At 40.0% G+C, this 22,099-nt stretch overlaps 2 protein-coding genes across 4 annotated transcripts in view; one reads left to right on the plus strand and one right to left on the minus strand.

Annotated features, from left to right (window-relative positions):
* On the plus strand, window positions 1-14,287 carry mre11a (MRE11 homolog A, double strand break repair nuclease). Of its 2 annotated transcripts, none has more exons than XM_061680970.1 (20): window positions 1-25; window positions 845-928; window positions 995-1,127; window positions 3,349-3,509; window positions 3,586-3,673; window positions 4,888-5,029; window positions 5,134-5,248; window positions 6,584-6,769; window positions 6,851-7,022; window positions 8,002-8,082; window positions 8,158-8,287; window positions 8,838-8,938; window positions 9,030-9,200; window positions 9,277-9,336; window positions 9,403-9,562; window positions 11,584-11,670; window positions 11,759-11,823; window positions 11,896-11,954; window positions 12,629-12,719; window positions 12,845-14,287. In XM_061680970.1, the coding sequence occupies exons 2-20, from the start codon at window positions 909-911 to the stop codon at window positions 12,884-12,886; spliced, it is 2,064 nt and encodes a 687-aa protein (XP_061536954.1). In that variant the 5' UTR covers window positions 1-25; window positions 845-908; the 3' UTR covers window positions 12,887-14,287. The 2 variants fall into 2 exon arrangements, with proteins under 2 accessions (XP_061536954.1, XP_061536953.1); XM_061680969.1 differs by lacking the exon at window positions 1-25 and adding an exon at window positions 38-169.
* tmprss4a (transmembrane serine protease 4a) overlaps window positions 13,665-22,099 on the minus strand; it is a 17,933-nt gene continuing 9,498 nt past the window's right edge. For both annotated transcript variants that reach the window (XM_061680972.1, XM_061680971.1), the window contains exons 9-15: window positions 18,778-18,821; window positions 17,573-17,735; window positions 17,313-17,479; window positions 16,475-16,570; window positions 16,240-16,382; window positions 16,009-16,161; window positions 13,665-15,216 (exon numbers count right to left, since the gene is read on the minus strand). In XM_061680972.1, coding sequence (XP_061536956.1) covers window positions 15,205-15,216; window positions 16,009-16,161; window positions 16,240-16,382; window positions 16,475-16,570; window positions 17,313-17,479; window positions 17,573-17,735; window positions 18,778-18,821 — 778 coding nt within the window. In that variant the 3' untranslated portion in view covers window positions 13,665-15,204. The remainder of the gene's footprint in view (window positions 15,217-16,008; window positions 16,162-16,239; window positions 16,383-16,474; window positions 16,571-17,312; window positions 17,480-17,572; window positions 17,736-18,777; window positions 18,822-22,099) is intronic.

The following is a 22,099-nucleotide window of genomic DNA, read 5'->3' on the forward strand; positions in this document are numbered from 1 at the left end:
TTAGGTTTTTTTTTTTTAAAGAATGGTACGTGATTTTTATTACATTGTGAATGTTGTAGCATAAGAGCAATTGTAGCAGACCTATCGAACGTTGAGCACATTAATAATAAGAACTAAGATTATTTTAGTTCTAAATCTGAACATAAAGCTAGTTCTAGCAATTTAAAGCGTGAGTACTGAGTATTAAAAATGAAAGCTAGTCCTGTGAGTAGTATAAACGACAGAAAGCTAATGTACTGTTCCATTTGCTAGCACTGTAGTTATGAAGTCAAGCCATTCTTTAGCTACACTTACTAAAGTTATTTGTGTTATGTGGGGCGGCAAGAATTTCCATGAGAAGTCATAAGATAGAGAACTAGAATCTACAGTATACTTTATTTATACACAAGGGAAGGGAAATTCACCGTGAGACTCCGAAATGAAATTAACACAAGGTTTACTAATAATTATGTTAAAAACAAGAGAAATGCTGCTTTTCGTTTTCAAAAAGAATAAAAATAAAATAGAAGTCATAGTTCCAGTATGGTCTGTCACTGAAGGTGCTCCTCTGCCTGGAGATGGTGCTGTGCAGTAGAAGCTCTGGCTTGTCCATAATGGACAGAAGTTTGTTCCTTTCTTTCACAGACAACAAGTATAATACAATTCAAATACATAAATAGAAGTCATAATACATAAGCACCACAGTAGTGTTGCTGTGATGTTTATCTGACATCGCCATGATCTGATATCTCATTTTAGCAACAGATGCGTTGGATGTGACTAATATTCTTTGTGGCAACTCTGAAATTTAAAGCGTAATCTCCATTTATGGTCAAATGTTCTGTTTTTATTGTACTCTATGCAGCAAGGTCTTCAGTCTATGCAGCAAGTTCTTCAGTCTAGTGTGAACAGCTCATTTTGCCATCGTCATGTCTTCAGACAACACCTTGTAAGTCTTATGAAAGCATTATCTTCTTATTTATTATTTCACTTGAACTTGTGTTTCTCCTTCTAGGGATGATGATGACACCTTTAAGATCCTGATTGCTACTGATATTCACCTCGGATACCTGGAGAAAGATGCCATCCGTGGCAGTGACTCCTACAACACATTTGATGAGATCCTGAAATGTGCCAAGACAAATCAGGTAACTGGATGTATTATTATTTTCTAGTTCCGTAACTATTAAATATTTTTGTAAACGACTATCACACTGAACATTCTTTCAAATAATTGTATATTCACATAAACTACATTTTTGCTTAGTTAAAGAGGAATTATGAATAGAGAAAAGACATTTCACTTTTTTTTTTTTTTTGATGGCAAACATTTTCAGTGAGGTAATTTCAAACAAAAATAACCAAAGAAAACAAATTATAAATTAAAAAAAATCATTTTAAATTTACCATTTCTTGTTTCAAAACATAAGGTATTAATTTAAAAAAATATATAAACAGCATTAATGTTATCAAAAACTTCACTTCAGCAGCTACAAGTTTAAGAATTTACAGTTCACACATAACCGGGATGCTTTGTGTCATAAAGCAGACAAAACATTTGAACGGGGAGGTTCATGGCTGTGCATTTATGAATTTAGACCAGCTGACTAGGAATAAGACATATTCTTTAGGAGATTTTAGTTTTTGCAGTGAGAATGACGACACCTTTTTTAGAGCAGATTAGGCAATAGTGGTTCTTGATATAAAATCCACCAACCAAGAGTGAAACACACTCCCTGGTTCCACAACACAGTATTGTCTGCTAGAAGTGACCAACTAGAAACTGCTCAATTACTCATGTTAACTATCATGTTATGTCATTTTGTGTCATTTTATGTCATATTATGTTATGTTATGTTATGTTATCATGTTAACTAATTACTATCATGTTTTCAATCTACTCTGCTTCACAGCACTGTCCTTTAACACATTAATAACGCTAAATGAAGAAGTCATGGGCGTACTAATCACCATTGTAACAAAGCAGCCACAAATTTGACAGTAGTCATAATTAACAGAACCCCAGCTCTCCGCAGGGCTAACGTTAGGTTAGTAAAATTCATTAACATTAATCTCACTCATGAATATGCAACTCACTTGTGTATCCCCTCACTTATACTCCCGTCCTGTAGATTTTTATAATTTACATAGTTAATTCCACCACACTTCAGTTGTACATCCGGGTTCACGACGCTTGTCCTGTTCTATCTTGTCCTGTCTTTCCCTCACAGGGTGTAGCACTACAGCCCCATGCAACACTCATATTTAATGTTTCATTGTTGTAGATAATGTAATGACTTACTTCTCGCATTCCTGTTTACAATTAGTGCTTTGTCTTTTGTCTTTGTTTCTGTCTCCCCTCAAGAAACTTTGTTCTGTTTGACTGATCGACCCTGATTCTCAATAAACTTCAATTAAAATAGTAAGAAACCACAGTGGAAGCTTAAAAACTCCACTGTGGCACGGTAAAACTGTTCCGGCATAGAAGGGATACAGATCTTCCATTCTGCTTGACCTAATAGTCGAACAGGACAAAAAAACTAACAAAAACAAAAAAACATTAATCTCACTGATTTGCGGTATGTTAATTTGACCTTTTCTTGGGTCCTCCGCTCAATCTGTGCGTCTTCGGTGGAGAGCAAGAATCATTTTACACGTCACCGGTGTTCGCTTTAATGTTCAGTCTAAATGCTCCCACAGTTTTTCTCCTCCTGCTCCTTTTTTTTGTGCATTTTCTTCTCTTCCATTGTTGCCATTTTTCCTCGCCCTTTCCATGTTCCACTTCCTTCAATCAAATAGGTCTGTCTTCCACCTCCTTCCCTCGCGTAGGTGACGTAAGCGTGTTGTGCCACATTAAAAGGACCTTGTGCATCCCTTGGGCTTTACAATAAAATAAACGGTTCCCCGAGGCAGAGAAAAGTTTTTGAGCATTTTTCATAATTGAGGTACTCAAATTACTTTAGAACTCTTTCTCCCCTAAAATGTTCTAAACTGATTTTCCCATAGAAAACAATGGAAATGGAAATAATAAAATCCAAGACTAAATCTAACTGAAATTAAATACAATACATACAATTACTCACTTTTGATGATGACACAGGCCTAGCATTTAAGTGGATAAGGAGTTTTTTTTGCAAGGTGAAACAACATTGCATCACACTTTTCAACACTTTTTAGTAGGGATTGCACCGATACCTGATAACAGTATTGGTATCTTTGCCAATACTCTGTCTGTCTGTACTCGTACTTGAAAAAATGCTCCAGTACTAAGACACCAAGACCACTTTACCAGCCTTTATTAGCTACACGATAGGGACACATTTTTCGAAAAAGAATGTATTTGGCTGTTCTATCCTTGTTTACCGACAGGTGGATTTCATCCTGCTGGGAGGTGATCTGTTCCACGAAAACAAGCCCACGCGCCGATGCCTCCACACCTGCATCACCATGCTGAGAAAGTACTGCATGGGAGAGTCGCCCATACACTTCAACATACTCAGTGACCAGACGGTTAACTTTAACACCACACAGTAAGTCCCTCTGTGTGTTAGCTTCTACATCCTTTTCACTGCATGCCATGTGATGGTTTCCTCTTTGTGTATTCAGGTTCCCCTGGGTTAATTATCAGGATGAAAATCTCAACATCTCCATACCCGTGTTTAGCATTCATGGAAACCACGATGACCCGACAGGGGTGAGTCCCTTACAGTACAGTTTGTAATTGCCAATAGATGCCACAAGATGGCGGCAGAGCACCAATAGACAAAGCTATGGCCCAACTAAATTAAGCTATTCCACTCATTTGAACATGTAGTAGTGCTTTCAGAAAGAAGTTTAATTAATTCTTTGACCACACATGTAACTCAAAACACTTGTACCTCAAATCATCCCTCCTCTTTGAAATTAAGGAAAATGCCATTAATCTGTTCTAGCTTCCTCAAAAACACCTTTTTGTAATCTATTTTTTTAAATGGAAAAATAGCACTCCATCATATTTAACTTTACAAAAACATACAGTAATGACATTATTAAATAGAATGTAAAGTATTGAAGTATTGAACCGTTTTTGTCAAAGTTTTTTTTTTCCCAATTCAACGGACATTGTGCTCCTTCTGGTGTGCGCACCTTGGCTACCTGGGGCCAGGAGAATACAGACATACATGTATACATGAAGACGAGTCAGTCCTCAGTAGCCGCACTAATATTAGTTATTCGTCACAGAGGATAACAAATATATGCCTGTGAGTATTATTATATTATCTGTCTGCATGTGTTGCTCCACTGTTTGTGTTCAAATATCCATTGCTTAAAGGGCTATAACACTGTCACATAGATGCTATTCGTTATCATGTCTATGGCTTTTCCCATTATGTGTTAGTATTAAGCTAGCAGACTTTAAGGGTAAGCTAGTGATTGTTTTAGATACACAAGGTGTCATTCTTTATTTTATGTTTAATTTGAAATTTCAATTGGGAGTGTCAATAAACACTTTGGAGCCTCTTTTTTGAAGAATTATCTGTTTATCTCTTAAACTGGTGCTTGTGAAGTGAGTTGAGTTCACTGTCACCATACTGTGCTTGTATCAAGTTTTTGCTAGCAAGTCAAAGCAAAAAAACAGCTGAAGGACGTCTCGTATCTTGAAGAGCTTGTAAGTCATGTCAATCGTATCTCAAGGCAACACTGTAATTCCTTGGCCACAAGATGATGCCAAAACAATACTTTTATATTAGACATGGCTTTGGCTCAGAAAGTTGCTGAGTTTTTCAACAAATAACAGAGGAAAAATTGCCCCCTAAAAAAAATCAGTGAATAGGTAAATTTGCATATGCCAAACGAATATGTGGGGGTTCACTGTACTCACAAGATTAGCATGTATATGTCGGCTAATGCGATGTTCTTCTCTTGAAGGCTGAGGGTTTGTGTGCGTTGGACCTGCTCAGTGCGTCGGGTCTCTTGAACCACTTTGGTCACTCTCAATCTGTGGAGAAGATTGAAATCAGCCCCATCCTCTTGCAGAAAGGCAACAGCAAGTTGGCCTTATATGGCCTTGGTATGTGCATGTGTTCCATTTCAAACACTAACCCTAACCGAAACCACGTCTTAACAGGTTGTATTCATGTACTGTATGTGTGGGGGGGGGGGGTGTTTGTATAGGTTCCATCCCAGATGAGCGTCTGTACAGGATGTTTGTCAACAATCATGTGATGATGTTACGTCCCAAAGAAGACCAAGACGAATGGTTTAACCTGTTTGCCATTCACCAGAACAGGTGTGGAACCGCTTCATTCGTTACACTTGCACAATTTAGTGAACCTAGACAAGAGACTGCAGCATTATGCACAGTTTTAACTTTAACACTGTGCTTACATTTAGGAAAATGAAAAAAAATTTCTTCGATATTGATTAATTTAAACACATTAAGTAAAAATTATACCTGAATAAATGTTTGAAAATAAGCCGTTCTAAAAATGTAAATGCAACTCTCATAAAAGCTTAATAAAACTGAACTGTACTGAACAATTATACTGTACTGGATGAAAAAGAAAAAGGGGTTAGGTTAAAAAGGCTGTAACATTATGCAGTTTGAACATTTAATTCAGTGATTCTTTCTTGTACCACCTGAGGAAAACCTCATACCATACTTTGAGAATCAGTGATGTTGGGCAAGGGGGCATATTTGTCAACTTAAATGTGACTCAAAATGGATGTCACACACCTCACTATATAAGGCAGTAAAACCATATGATTTCTCCTAGCCAATCAGCAAGTAAAGGTAACGATGATAATTATGAAATACTGTACTGTATAATCAAACAAAAGTACAGTATATTACATTGGTATTGTATATATGTATGTATGTATGTATATTTTTATACATTCAATCAGGGTGTCCTTGGATTTAAAAAAATTAACGACTTCATTATGTGCTTTAATTGTCCTTAAAAATGACAATTAATACTTAATTCACTGTTCAAAGTTCTTACAAATTCCACAGACACAATAGACAACGTTGACATATAAAATGTTATAAAGAATGTGACAAAATGCGTAATTAATCTGAAATACCTACATTATTTTATATATCAAAAATATGCATTCAAATATTGTAGTAAAATTATTTAGTGGTCATACTTAGTCGATGTGAGGTCTTAAACGTGATCCACGTGGCCTTAAAAAGTCTTATGATTGGCTTCTTATATTCTGTAATGTAAATTATTAAACATTTTGAAAAACAAAATTTACTTATCATATCTACTGTACATGATGAGAGGATCAAATACTGCTGTATAATTCAGTGCAGTTCCATACCATTGCACATTACAACCACAATAATATAATAATGTTGAATACCTTAAAACCAAGCATTATTTTCTTTCTAAAAGCAGCAGTTTTGATACACCTCTTGAATTGTCACTTAATAATTTCTACAGATGTACTTAATTGTACCTCATAAATTCCCTTCCTAATTCAGGGTATTTTATTTTTTAGTAGACCATCATGATGCCATCTCCTATGCCACATTAATAATGCAATTTTTTTCAAGATTCTCTCGCCCTAGTTCCAACAGTGGATCATGCTCTCTGTGTTGTGTATTTGTGTCCAGGAGTAAGCACGGCCCCACAAACTACATTCCCGAGCAGTTCCTGGATGAATTTCTGGATTTAGTGGTGTGGGGTCACGAGCACGAGTGTCTGATGGCGCCGACCAGAAATGAGCAGCAGCTCTTCTATGTGACGCAGCCTGGCAGCTCAGTAGCCACCTCGCTGTCTCCTGGAGAGGCGACCAAGAAGTAACAAACATACACACACATGCCATCATTGGAGGTTGTGTTTGAAGGTCATAAGAGTCAAAGCGCTCTCTTTATGTGGAGGCATATAGGGTTGCTGAGGGTGAAAGGGCGTAAAATGAACCTTCAGAAGATCCCCCTAAAGACTGTGCGTCAGTTCTTCATCCAGGACGTGGTGCTCTCTGACTACCAGGATGCGTTCACAGTGGATACACCCAATGTGATAAAGAAGGTGGAGAACCTTTGCCATGCTAAGGTACTCGGTGTCCAATCCAGTCATTCCCAATAATGGTGCTATGGCACATTGGTGCGTCGTGAGAGATCATCAGTTGTGCCGAAATCATACAATTTAATTGGTGTAAAAGTTAATAATTTACTATAAATAATGTGTTAGTGTCCATCTAGCTGTGCCAGCGACATATAGTGACAGGCAGAAAAATTAAATGCTCTCCACTAGATCGCTGAAGGTGCAATTAACCTGTGTCCACATATTGCCATTCATACAACAGAATAATAAATAGCTTTGTGTTCAATTCAACAGGCTGTATGTAAATCTGAGTAAATTGACAGAACTGCAGTTATTTCAGTATACAGTGGTGCCTTGAGATCCCAGTTTAATTTGTTCCATTTGTTGTTGCTCAAAACTCAAAAACATGTATCTCAAATAATTTTCCCCCATTAATTCTGTCCTACACCCCCCCCCCCAAAAAAAAAGGTTTGTAATGTATTTTTTAATAGGGATAATATTATTCCATAGTATTGTCCTTTTACCACATTTTTTAAAATTATTTTATTTATTATTATTTTTTTGCTTCAGCTCACGGTGACCGACTGGTTAGAGCGTCTGCCTCACAGTTCTGAGGACCGGGGTTCAATCCCCGGCCCCGCCTGTGTGGAGTTTGCATGTTCTCCCCGTGATTGTGTGGGTTTTCTCCGGGCACTCCGGTTTCCTCCCTCCCACATCCCTGTGAAGTCCTTTGAGACTCTTGTGATTAAGGGCTATACAAATATACTTCACTTCACTTGAAAAACTGGTAAGTCAGGGCACTTGTATCTCAGGGCACCTGTGTGTATACAGGACTTTTTACAACATTTATGTTTGGTGGTGTGTTATCAGATTTTTCTAATATAAATATGTGCTTCGGCTTAATGAAGGTTGGGAAACACTAATCCACCAATACTAGTTTTAAGTCTTACAGCTCATTGTCACATTTCTTGGCTCTGATGCTTTGCAGGTTAATGAGATGCTAGAAGAAGCCGAGAGGGAACGACTGGGATGTCCGCTTACCCCAGAGAAACCGCTCATTCGTCTCAGGGTTAGCTTGAAACACCTCAAAAAGCTTGCATCCAGTCACATTGCTGCCAGCTCTCACATTTGATCCTCTCCTTAGGTGGACTACACCGGCGGATTTGAGACCTTCAGCACATCCCGCTTCAGTCAGAAATACGTGGACCGCGTGGCTAACCCAAAAGACCTCATTCACTTTCTCCGATGCAGGGAGAAGAAGGAGCAAATCAAAGGTTCAACCAAATACTGTACACGGCGGTGGGACCCACCATTACACGTTATGTTTCCATTATCAACTATCCATCCATCCATCCGTTTTCTCTTCTCTTTTCTCGACATCTTAAACACAGCACACATGGCATCTGTGACGCTGATGATGGAGTTTGAAAGAAAATATACAGTGAATATTATTGTGAAAAATAAAAATGCATTTGAAAAAGTAACTTCACTAATAAGTGCTTGATATGCTAATGTGGAGTAAATAAATGCCACTTTTTGAAGAAATAATATGATTAACCAAGTAAATTAAAGGGGTAAAATGTTAAATATTGGTATGGATTCAGGATTTAAAAAAAAAAAAAATTATAACAAAAAGGCTTATTTCCTACTGTAGTTTGGCACCACTAATCTGCATTACTGACACCTACGAGCTTGGCATGGAATGTAATTGACTGCTTGATAATTTTCAGTAACATGTTCATGTTGGCAAAGCTTTTCTGTGTTAATTTTTATGGTGACATGCTCGATCTGAATGCTCTCATTTTTTATGTATATTCTTTTTAGATGAACTCAGTGTGGACTACAGCAGAGTACTAAAAACAACTGCAGTTGAGGGGCTGAGAGTAGAAGACCTGGTGAAACAGTACTTTGAAGCGACCGAACAGGTGCAACATGCACACAAACACACACACACGCACACACAGACTCCTACATCTTGTCTCTTGTCTGAACATTGTGTCGTCCATGTTCCCACAGAAGGTACAGCTGTCCCTCCTGACAGAGCACGGCATGGGAAAAGCCATTCAGGAGTTTGTAGACAAAGACGAGAAGGATGCCATTGATGAGCTGATCACCTATCAGCTTGAGAAGACGCAGCGCCACCTCCAGCGTCGGAGTGTAATCACAGAGCAAGAGATCGACGCCGAGGTCAGCGGCAGGCGGTCGAACGGGAAATATGTTCAGCAGCAGGGAGCTCACCAAAGACTTTTATCGTGTGTTTCAGATCAAGCAGATGAGAGAGTCCAAAAAGAACACAACGGAAGAAGAAAATGAAATTAAAGAGGTTTGTGAGCTGAACAGAGACATGCCTGAGACGGTTAATTCATCACACGCCTTCAACCTGTTTTAGGCAATCAACAGAGCCAAGGCTCACCGCTTGGAGCGTGGAGAGACCTCACTGGACGTCAACATGTCAGACCCGTCTAGCGACGGGGACTCTGAACAAGACGCTGCATCAGCCAGAGGAAGAGGAAGAGGACGTGGGGGCAGAGGGCGGGGACGAGGGAGAGGTGAGTCCTCAGCTGATGACGCCACAGGTTTATTCTAGATTTCTTGCTTTACCAGAGACACCAAAGTGGAAAAATTCATATACGAGTATGACCCCCAGCCTTTTCGCATTTCACTATTCACAGTTAAGTGACTAGTGGTGCAGTGATCTGGTACAGTGACAAATGGTGCAGAGAGATCACAAACACGTAAATGGCCAGTAGTAATCAACAACAGTATAAAAATAGTGCAGCGTGATAAAACAGTCAGTGTACGAATAGTGTTCAAGTGTCCCGACAGGGATGTGCATTGTAAGTTAACTGTTTAAAAAGTTATTGGCAAAAGAATTTTGCCTGCCCTTGTCTTAGTCCTGGCAGCGTGCAAGTCGTCAAGTGTGGGTAGTTGTGTACCGATAATTTTTTCAGCAGCCTTGACTGTACGTTGCAGTCTGATTTTGTCCTTCTTTATAGCAGCAACCAAGCCAGAATGTGATGGATGAACACAGAACTGATTCAATGACTGCTGTGTAGAACTCCCTCAACAGCTCGTGTGGCAGGCTGTGCTTCCTCAGAAGCCGCAAAAAGTACATCCTCTGCTGGGCCTTGTTGAGGATGGAGTTTATGTTGGTTTCCCACTTTAGGTCCTGACAAACTGTAATCCCCAGGAACTCGAAGGTCTCGACGGTTGACACAGCAGTTGGACAGCGTGAGGGGCAGCTGTGGCAAAGGATGTTTCCTGTAGTCCACTATCATCTCTACCGTCTTAAACGTGTTCAGCTCCAGGTTGTGTTGTCCGCACCAACCCTGCAGTCGCTCCACCTCCTGTCGATACGCAGACTTGTGACAGTCTTTGATGAGTCTCTGCAAACTCCAAGAGTTTGACTGCCGGGTGCGTTGACGTGAATGTCGTTCATGTAGAGAGAGAGAGGACACATCCTTAGGGGGGCCCGGTGCTGATAGTGCATGTGGAGGAGGTGGTGTCCCCCAGCCTCTCCTGCTTTGTCCTGCCAATCAGGAAGCTGTAGATCTACTGGCAGATGGCAGGCGAGATGATGAGCTGGAGAAGCTTGGAGGATAGAAGTTGTAGGATGATGGTTTTGAACGTAGAGCTGAAGTCCACGAACAGGATCCACGCATAGGTCCCTGTGCTGTTGAGGGTTTCCAGGATAAATTCCAGTCCCATGTTGACTGTGTCATCCACAGAGCTGTTTGCTTGATAGGTAAACTGCAGGGGGCCCAGCAGGGGTCCTGTGACGCTCAGCACAAGACGTTTAAAGGACTCCACGACCACAAATATCAGGGCAACAGGTCTGTAGTCATTCATTCCTGAGATTGCAGGTTTCTTTGGGACTGGGCTGATTGTGGAACGTTTGAGGGATGTAACAGTGTCAAGGAACGCCGAAGCTGCACGTATGTGCACACTGTTTTTTCCCCCAAAAAGTAAATCATCTGTATCTGTAAGACATTTATTTCTAATGGCAATGTTGACGAGTTTGAAATCATATTAGTGTTTGAGGACAGGTGCTATCGAAAATTGATGGCTCAACAGTATGTAATAAAATGTAGTCGAACTCTTAGACTGTGTTTTATCTTTTTGCGTTTCTATTTAAATAAGAGGTATTGTATTCAAAATAGTCACTGATGGTGTAGTGGTACACTCGCCTGACTTTGGTACAGGCAGTGTGGGTTCAGTTCCCACTCAGTGACGGTGTGAATGTGAGTGCGAATGGTTGTCCGTGTCTATATGTGCCCTGCGACTGACTGGCGACCAGTTCAGGGTGTAGTCCGCCTTTTGCCCGAAGTCAGCTGGGATAGGCTCCAGCGTCCCGCGACCCAAACCAGGATAAGCGGTGTTGAAAATGGATGGATGGATGGATGGATGGATGTATTCAAAATGTTGGATAGTTTGGGGATCTTTTACCACAATGTATTATTTCCCCAAAACAATACAAAGATACATAATAAGAATGCCTTATACCTAAAAAAGAAAATGTCAACAGGAAATTACAAATGAACTGCATTAATCTTTTTTCATCGTCATCCAGGTGCTAAAGCCTCTGAGCCGAAATCCTCCGCACGAGGTACTTCCAAGAAATCCTCAGTGACAAGCCAAAGTAGAAGCATCATGCAAGGTGTGTGAGGTTGTGTGTAAGAGTTAAAAATGTGTGTGTACGCATCCTCAAAGTGCACCATTTGACCTCAACCTGGCTCATTGTTCAGCATTTCAAGGTCCGACCCAAAGACCTTGTCGGAGCGCAGCGACCACATCCTATGCAGCAGATGATGTAAAGGAGATACTCTACATTTACAGTTCATGTGTATACCCTTCTTTACATTGTCTCTATTCACTTCTTCAGATAACCATTGATGACTCTGATGAAGACGCTCCTGTAATGAAAGCTCAGCCCTCTCCCAAGTATGTTGGTTTTCCTTGAATTTATTTGGGTTTCATGTTCCAAGAATTGTTTTAGTGCATGATTGGGAAAAATATAAATAAAATCAAAACTTGAAATTAACTTCTTAAACTGTTAATTTACAATTCCATTGCAACATGCTGCCAATTTTGTCGTGAGATTGTTGTCAGATCTCTATTGGGCCAATTATACATTACTCATGCACTCACTGTAGTTTGCATATCTGTTGTTGACGAATACTGGCCACTCGTGCCTGAGTAACATCTGCACCAAATGCACAATTGACATCGTCCCAGATTATTGCACTACTAGTCACTTTAAACTGCATCAATTTCCTGAAGTCTCTGCGCCCTTTGCACAATGGTCATTGCACCGGACTATTGTTCTATTAGTCATTTCAAACTCCTCTAATTGCTAGAGGACTATGAATCTTTTTGCACAATTTTCGCCAAAAAATAATTGTACCTGCATTACCACATTACTGGTAACCTTTTATTGCTCAATTGTTTGTCTTTATGTTTCAAAAGTATTATCTGTCAATTGACTGTCTGTTGTCGTACAAGAGCGGCTCAGAGACAAATTCCTTGTGTGTTTTGACATACTTGGCAAATAAAGATGATTCTGATGACATCAAAAACAGTTGGTAAAAGTTAGTGTCGCCTATTGATCACCTCAGAGCTGCGTCCACGTCGTCATTCTTCCGGGCGAGTTCTCAGGGCCAGAGCCAGACTTCCAAAGGAGTGAGTTTTGATGACAGTGACGATGAGGTAAACTAGTTCTTTGTTTTTTATTCTTATATACAGTACAGTACATTTCATCTCATGGCAATAAGCTTCGCTTTTCTCACATTCTCCCACAGTCGGATGTTAATCTGTTTTTTTCCTCAATCCAGGATGATCCCTTTAAAGGCCCGGTCCGGCGTTCAAGGAGATAACTACAATTCCTTCCCTCATAAAAGCTCAAGTTCCTCATGTTGATTCACCACAAAATAAGTCCAAATGCTACTATGCATCTATGTTGTTCTGACACGCTCTAAGAGCATGTCAAGGTGTTCTACAACTATACATAAATCCAATGCCACAAGGTAGGCTCATTTAAAGCTCTTAGTTACATCCCTTTTAATGAGTAGATAAGACAGGAGTTATTCTCTAATTAAAATGTTGCATACAAACTTGGATTTAGGATATTTTTTCTTCAAAAGTCAAAACAATGGGTGTTAATTGGATCCCTGCAGAGAAAAAGGGTTCAAGGTAAGACTAAAAATTTGGATATACAGTAAAAGGTGGTTGGTTGCAGTAGACAGGTTTCTATTTACACTGAAATGCCAACCCGGAATGATCATTGGCTCCTTTAGTCTTCATAGTTTGTATTGCAGACTGTCCTGTTACCATTGGGTCGGATGTGTCAATGAATAGAACATATATATATTTCATATTTCTAGTACATTATTGCCATTTATTTAAGGTCACAATGATGCTGTTGTCTAGTCGTTCCTACAATTTTCATAAATCCATTGCTCAGACTTGATTGACACTGTTGGGAGAAGTATAATCAAAAACTGAGCTGTATTGTCTTTGTAGATGTAATATTTTATAGCAGCTCTTAGCAAGTAATAATAATACTTTTTTTTTATTTTAAGAGTACTCAAAGACACTAGTAGTTATTCTAAAATGTAAACAATATTGACTAAAAACAACCTGTAATAAATGAAGTGTCTGTTGAGTGGGTTTATTGCAGTTTTGGCAAGTCTTTGTTCACATACCTGTATTTACAAAAATATACAAATGCAAGATATATACAGCAAAAATGATGATGACAACATCCATCCATCCGCTTATCCTCACTGGGGTCGTGGGTGTGCTAAAGCCTATCCCAGCTAACTGCGGGCAGTACACCCCGGACTGGTCACCAGTCAATCGTAAGGCATGTTTAAACAACCAACCATTCACACTCACTCACTCGCACATACGGGCAATTTAGAGTCTTCAATTAACCTACCATGCATGTTTTTGGAATGTGGGAGGAAACCGGAGTACCTGGAGAAAACACACGCGGGCATTCGGTCATGCAAAATCCACACAGGCGAGGCCGGATTTGGACCCCAGTTCTCGGAACTATGAGGCGGTTGTGCTAACCAGTCGTCCACTGTGCCGCCGTAATGACAACATAACATTTATTATTTGATAATAATATCCGACAGCTGATCACTACTATCTTATTTCAACTACCTCTATAGTTATATTATTTTAAACCTACAAGTGAAACCGCAACTTTTAAACTGAACATGCTCAAACAAAAAATTGTCTGAGAACATATAAAAGCCTAGTGAGTTAATGCTTCATTGAACTCAAATTCTATCGACCTTAATCATTTACACACAAACACACACAATTCTCATTTCTCACTTAAAGTGCTTGTTTAAATGATACTGTCATGTCATTTTTGATGAGCAACTGCACCATCAATGCTTTAAACCACTGCAATAATAAAGACAATGACCTGTAATTGTTCCCATGTGAGACTTTGTACCATCTTACAGCTCGTGCATGATATCATAATGATTGCATGTACTGGACATAGCAAGTCATAAAAGATAGATGAGCCATTCCAGAATTGGAAGACATTTTTTGTCACCACCATGATAATCGAAGCACACAAGACAAGCATGCACGTGTTGTGTGAATTATAGATTTCCTACGACAAAATGTAACTAGCTTTTTTACAAAATGATGCCTAAATTTTATTTTAAATACTAGTATGTGTTTTATGTGCCCAAGTATTCATAACAGGGTTGCGGCAAACAGCAAAATATATAATTTGACAAATAAAATTGCATTTAAAGTGTACTATTGGTGGTTGAGCTGGATAAATGAAATTGGTTGGTTTCTTACTTGTTTTTCTTGAAGAAGAAAAAAAAGATATAAAATGAATGGTTATTTTTAAAAAATCTGGGTGCCTAAATCGTCTCCCAATTCTGGAACAACCCATACGACAATTCAGGAACCCTGCATCGAATACATGGATGAGATTCATGCAGACAGTAATTTGACATTGTTATTATTGTTGTGCTTCGTTCACTAAACAAAATGTCTTCTATGAAAATCCCATCCAACACAGTGACACATCAATTAAGTTGCCCTATTAGAAACAATAACCCAAAATCAGCATGAATGTATTTGCATCCTTCTTCCACATTGCTGTTATCTTCCCTTGCAGTGTTGTCTTGCAGTTAGTTTGTCAAAATGGAGATCATCATGGGTTTTTCTGTAGGGTAAACCAAAAATGACTGAATTGGTATTGAGAAGAACACAAGGTCCATTAGTACAGTACAAGAGCTGTATCAAAACAACTGACACTATCAGTGAGGTAGTAATGTGTGAATGCGGAACTATTAAAACTATTTTACAACAAATAATGTATCTTTGTTCATCTATCTGTGTCATCGACATATACGTTATCTCAGGCAGAATAATTAAATGCTCTTCCACTAGATGCCAGGAGATGCAACTAAATTGTCTCAACCTGTTGCCATTCATACAGCAGAATAGCTTTGTGTTCAAATAAGTAGGCTCCGATTACACAGTAAGAAGTACCTTTGTGATTAAATTAACACAAGGTCTTCATTATTTCAGTAATTATGAGTAATTTGTATAAAATTTTTGTTTGGTGGTGTGCCATGAGATTTGTTTTTCCATGGTAAAATATGTGCATTGGCTCAATATAGGTTGGGAAACACTACATTTAGGTACATAATATTAGAAACTAAGTATAATGTAATGCAGGTGTACACCCCAAACAATTTTATTTAATACCTTTGTGATAATTTCAGTCTGTATCAATCAAACTGATACATAACTGAACATTATTAGCTTTTATTTTTGACTCAGCTCTTCTGTTAGTTCTCATTCGATTGTGTCGATTAGGATCTTCCAAAAGCTTTCAGCTCAAGACCCAAATTTGATCACAGATTGCTCAATATCGGCTTTTGTTGAGCTCTTAATGTTGTCAACATTGTATTTAACGCCTTAAGCAGACACTTCATTATCATCGATTTACCTCGATGACTGTGTGAATCCAGTTGAGCATCTCGTCCACGTTGCAGTAGACGCCAGGACGCCTCTCCCTGGCGCAGCCCACGCCCCAGCTCACCACCCCGATCAGGTACCATTTGGACGAGGTGAAGTGCACCAATGGCCCGCCGCTGTCACCCTGAGTTGCATAATCAGCGTTCCAACATTTGAAGTCACTCCGAAAAAAGACTTCTGCATGCGCTCATGCTGTGGTTACCTGGCATGCGTCCACTTTCCCCTCCAGAAAACCAGCACAGATCATCCTAACGGTGATGGCGTTGCCATACACGGTGGGGCTGGCACACTTGGATCTCTCAATGAGAGGGATGTTGGCTTTCTGCAGCGATGGAGAGATGTTTCCTAAAGACAACAAGAGAGTACGCATTTTGAGCAATGAGAACACCTTGCATGTCTGTTTTTGATGTCATCATAATTCAGATGAATTCTTTCACCATTTTCCTCCAGGTAGCCCCAACCGGTCACCACCACCGAGGCTGAAGGAGCAAGGCCGAAGGATTTGGGAGGTAGACAAACCGGCATCTGGCTCACTGGAAAATGGCGGTACAGAAATGTGATCGTGAGGACTCGGCTGGAGAATTTTACACATTTTTACGAATTTTACGTTTTGCTCCCTTATTAGAATTGACTGTTTTAAGCCATACTTAGAAGCTTTTTCTTTTTTCTTTTCTATTTTGTTTTTTATTTTTAATTTTTTTTAATACTGGATTTGGCGAATGTGTGATCGGTTTCCAGACACTTTTTTAGATACACCTTTACAATCTAATACAGTATTTCTTGCTAAAATTCATACCAAAAATGCAAATTTTCTTTACTTTGAATAACATTGAGATGTATTGCTTTTTAAAAAAAAATCAAACATATTTCTAAAATAAGTTAAACAACAAACTATCTTCATTGATTTCTGGTTTCAAAACAAGTTATCCATCAATTTGATACACTTGTATTGGATGCCATTTGATCAGGTGTGGGAAAAGTAAGGCCAATTCTGACAAAGTATTTACATTTTTAAGATTCCAGTAATATTTGTTGCATTAGGTTTTGGGGAAATTAAATGTGGCCCTCAAGCACAAATGTTTGCCCACCCCTGCATTAGATGGCATCAGGTGTACCTAATATTGTGGCCTAAGAGACACGGCAGGGGATACAATGAGTGTAATAATATATTTGCCGCTAGAGGGCAGCCATACAACACATTCTATAGACTTCAGGCCATTTCAGTTTTGTAATGAACATTTTTGGTGGGTTATGCCTTTAACTGTTTGCACCAACCTCCCACTGTGATTGGACTGGTGAGTCTCATGAGTGCTATGTCATAATCATTGCGAGCTGGGTCATAGTTTCCGTTCAGGATGATCCTGTCCACGGAGGACCCTCCCAGCGTGCCCATGTAGGTTCGGCCTGACACCACTTTCCAGCGACTCAGCTCCTTTTTACTGCTGCAGGGTTCACAAGGAAAGGAGGAGAAGCTGGGTTGACTATGACAACTAGCTGCACCAAAACAAAAGAGAAATGACATCAAAAGTACTAACCTGGTGAAGCAGTGGGCTGCAGTGGCGACCCAACGTGGCGACACTAGGGCGCCTCCACATGTGTGCTGGCCGCCCTGCTGGAGGCTCACCTGCCATGGCCAGTCCTCAATGGTAGCATCTGTACCCCCAACAATACGGTTCTGAGGGTCCCCCTGTCCACAGTCTGACGAGAAAACCCCAGTCTTTAACCTTCTACAGACCTTTTCAACATGAAGGTCACCATACTTCCGGTTAGCAAAACTTAATCTTTCACCAATGGTGCCACTAGTTAACAAACCCTTACATTTAACCACGACAGGGCAAATGAGAAAACGGTGTGTAAACGCCTTGAATCATTATTTTTGCCTTCTTCTTTACCTCTGTATTTTGAAATGTAAGTCGAAAAGATGATGCTGCGTGTGGTAAATTGGTTCAAAGCGAGGCAGAATGCCGATCGTAATTGACATTTCAACAGAGACGTTAATTAAAAAGTAAATTCGGGCATACTTAACGTGATCATGGAGGGACTGACTTTTCTGTTCCTCGGATTATTGGAACAGAACTTCTTTTTGAGAAGGGAATTGATAGCGTGTTGTTATCTACTAGCAGGCTAGCCTTTAGTTTTGCTTGATTACTCAAAGACAACCCAACCAAACAGGAACTCCATCCATCCATCCATTTTCAGAGCCGCTTATCCTCACAAGAGTCGCGGGAGTGCTGGAGCCTAACTCAGCTATTATCGGGCAGGAGGCAGGATACACCCTGAACTGGTTGCCAGTCAATCGCAGGGTACACATAAACAAACAACCATTCACACTCACATTCACACCTATGGGCAATTTAGAGTAATCAATTAACCTACCATGCATGTCTTTGGGAAGTGGGAGGAAACCGGAGTGCCCGGAGAAAACGCACGGGGAGAACATGCAAACGCGACACAGGCGGGGCCGGGGATTGAACTCCGTACCTCAGAACTGTAAGGCAGACGCTCTAACCAGTCGTCCATCGTGCCGCCCAAACAGGAACTCTTTAGATTATAATGAATCATTCTAAGTAATGCTCATTTATGTTTGCTAAAAGCTTTTGCAGTCAACAGCGGTATGAATGGGCCTGTTGGAGTCAAACCGGTCGTACAACCATGTCATCAAGCCCACATAAGCTGCCATGCTGTACAAGGTATAAACATCACTACTCGCTGTGGCTGCGTTTCTAAAAATAGTACCAACCTGAACAGGTTAAAGAAACCACAGCTCCGGATCTGCATGCGCTCCTGAAAGTAGGGAGAAAAATGCTTAAAAGCTATACTGTAATTCAACCAAACAATGAGTCCGTGTTGACCAAAAATGTTTAAACATGTTCGTCCATCCATCCATCCATTTTCTGAGCCGCTTCTCCTCACTAGGGTCGCGGGGATGCTGGAGCCTATCCCAGCCATCATCGGGCAGGAGGCGGGGTACACCCAGAACTGGTTGCCAGCCAATCGCAGGACACATACAAACAAACAGCCATTCGCACTCACATTCACACCGACGGGCAATTTAGAGTTGTCAGTTAACCTACCATGCATGTTTTTGGGATGTATTATACTTCAATAAGCTGTCAAATAATTGAAGATCATACACCTTGAGAATCTGCAAAGGTTAAATCAAGGCAACGAGAAACATCTTCAACAAGCAAAGACAAGTCCAATTGCCTTGATGCAACCTTTGGGGATTACCATGATCTGGATAATTGAGAAGCTACACAGACATAAGGCCTTGAAAGAGAGAGGGAACAAAAACTGGGAACTGTTTCGTCGTTGAGAAACAGAAACCTGTTTGCGTGACAGCTAGTGAAGGGGAAATCAACAGCAAGTCAAACGCTGAAAGGGAGAACAGTGCTGAAAATAACACTAGAAAATATGGTTTCGAGGTAAAAAAAAAAAAGAATATTGGTTCCTGTTTTAGTTTATTGACTGTTTCAAAAGCACATGGTAAGATGTTTCATGTGTGTCTCCTCTCAGAATAACAAACACGTCACCATATGGACAATAATAAAATATAATTTGAATCTATCAATTCAGCAATAGGGGTTCAGACTTGTGGTTCTGTTGTCTGGTCTGGTCCAGAAAACAAAACAAAGGTGCATCTTGCACTTTGTCCATTTTGATCAAATGCAAGAGCTTTCATTCAATTAATGTAACCACAAGGAATAGATTATTTACACTCATTATAATAACAGAATTTTCAAAAATATTCTTAATAAACTAGGTATGAAATGTTTCTACAGTGGTCACTGATGGTGTAGTGGTGCATTCGCCTGACTTTGTTGCAGGGTGTGTGGGTTCAGTTCCCACTCAGTGACAGTGCGAACCGTTGTCCGTGTCTATATGTGCTGTGCGACTGACTGGCGACCAGTTCAGGGTATAGTCCGCCTTTTGCCTGAAGTCAGCTGGGATAGGCTGCAGCACCTCGCGATCCTGAACAGGATAAGCGCTATTGAGAATGGATGTATGGATGGATGTGTTGCAGTTACGCTAGATGTAACGAAACGCACACCTTCCAAAAAGTTCAACTTTTGTCTTATCAGTCCATAGAATATTCTTCCCAAATTCTTGGGACTCATTCAGATGTTGTTGTTTTCACAAAAGTAAGATGAGCCTTTATGTTCTTTTTGATCATCAGTTGTTTTCGCCTTGGAACTCTGCCATGGATGCCATTTATGGCCAGTTTTTTCCTTATTGATGAGTCATGAACTGATCATAATTGAGGCACAGGAGGCCTCCATTTCCTTAGATGTTGTCCTGGGTTCCTTTGTGACCTCCTGGATGAGTCGTCACTGTGCTCTTGGGGTAATTTTTGTAGGGCAGCCACTCTCGGGAAGGTTCAACACTATTCCATGTTTTCTCCATTTGTGGATAATGGCTCTCACTGTGGTTCGCTGAAATCCTACAGCTTAAGAAATGGCTTTGTAAAATTCTCCAGCCTGGGAGATGTCAGTGACTTATTTCTCATCTGTTCTTGAATTTATGATTAAGAAGGGAGGCAAATACTTTTTCACACAGGGCAAGTAGCTTTGAATATTTTTTCCCCTGAATAAATAAAGTCACCATTTAAAAATTGTGTTGTATGTTTACTTGAGTTAGCTTTCTCTCATATTTACATTTGTTTGATGATCTAAATCATTAAAGTGAAACCAAATGGGGAACAAATGCCTTGTAAATTTCACACATCACAGAGAAGAGTCGCGTTAACAAGCCTGACAGTGAATGAATGAATTAAAAAATTGAAAAGTATGTGAAATCAGGCTTCAAAATGGTCAAGAATTGAGACTTTCTTTCAGCTTGCAGACGCTGTGGACATGTCGCTGAGAGCTCTGAAAATTCCTGTCAATCAAATACATGTACCACCTTCCTTCTCTCACGCCACCTTTCCAGTGACCTCGCTGGGTGAGGTGAAGGAGGGAAGGAGGCACTATGCTGTTGTGCAGCGGCTTCTCTAACCACTGACAATGGACCGTGGGGCGGCGGATCTCGTCCGTTTTACCACTGCCTCGCAACACAACGTGCATGGGTGCCAGACGGCAAGACACGTTGCCCAAATAACACAAAACACGTTACACTTCTGGGAAGATGTATATTTTCAAGTTGCGGGCATAGTTTCATGGACAGTTGCACGCTATACTGGTAGAAATTAGTGAAGAAAGTGCCATTCCACCTAATGGCCACTGCATGGAATAAGGGTGCTTGGTTTTTATATAGTGGGGTATACGCTCCCAGCCCCATGACGTCAGCCATACAGTCCCCTCCAGTATATAAAGTATTGGAACGGCAAGGTCAATTCCTTTGTTTTTGTTATATACTGAAGGCATCTGGGTTTCATATCAAAAGATGAATATGAGACAAAGGTTCAGAATTCCATCCATATTCCATATTTACATCTAAAATTGTTAAACAATTCAGGACAGAGCACCTTTTGTTTGAACCCATCCACTTTTCAAGTGAGCAAAAGAACAGACATTATTAAATTATCTTAAAGTTAAATTTAATATTTGCTGGCAGTAGCTACATCAAGCTTGCAACCCATTGACTTCACCAGACTGTTGCATTCTTCATTTGAAATGCTTTTCCAGGCCTTGACTGCACCTCTTTCAGTTCTTGTTTGTTTCTCAGGGTTTCTCCCTTCAGTCTCCTCTTCAGGAGGTAAAATGCATGCTCTATTTGGTTAATGTCCGGTTGGCCAGTTTAGGACCTTCCACTTTTTGACCTGATGAAGTCCTTTGTTGTGTTGGGAGTGTGTTTTAGGGTTGGGCATCGTTTAAATTTGAGCGATTCCGGTCCCGGTTCTGGTTCCAAATGATTCTTGATACCGCTTCTTTTAGGTGGCTGGGTCGAAAACGTTTGCATGTTTAAAATAAAGGGTGTCCAAATTATGAACATTTATTACATTCATTATTTTCTTAGCAGCCCACAGCTTAGACTAAAATGAACATTTGACACACGGTTCTTATAACCAGTATCAATATCAAACCTATGAACTAAAAGGCAATGTGTGTGGAACTAACCCAATT

This window comes from Phycodurus eques, chromosome 7 (genome assembly GCF_024500275.1).
Source record: "Phycodurus eques isolate BA_2022a chromosome 7, UOR_Pequ_1.1, whole genome shotgun sequence".
NCBI classification, from domain to species: domain Eukaryota; kingdom Metazoa; phylum Chordata; class Actinopteri; order Syngnathiformes; family Syngnathidae; genus Phycodurus; species Phycodurus eques.

Bases quoted from the DNA above. Each gene is read 5' to 3' on its own strand.
- mre11a (XM_061680970.1), top strand. From the start codon at position 909: ATGTCTTCAGACAACACCTT. The intron at 929-994 runs GTAAGTCTTATG...TTCTCCTTCTAG, and splicing joins ATGTCTTCAGACAACACCTT to GGATGATGATGACACCTTTA. The intron at 1,128-3,348 runs GTAACTGGATGT...GTTTACCGACAG, and splicing joins AATGTGCCAAGACAAATCAG to GTGGATTTCATCCTGCTGGG.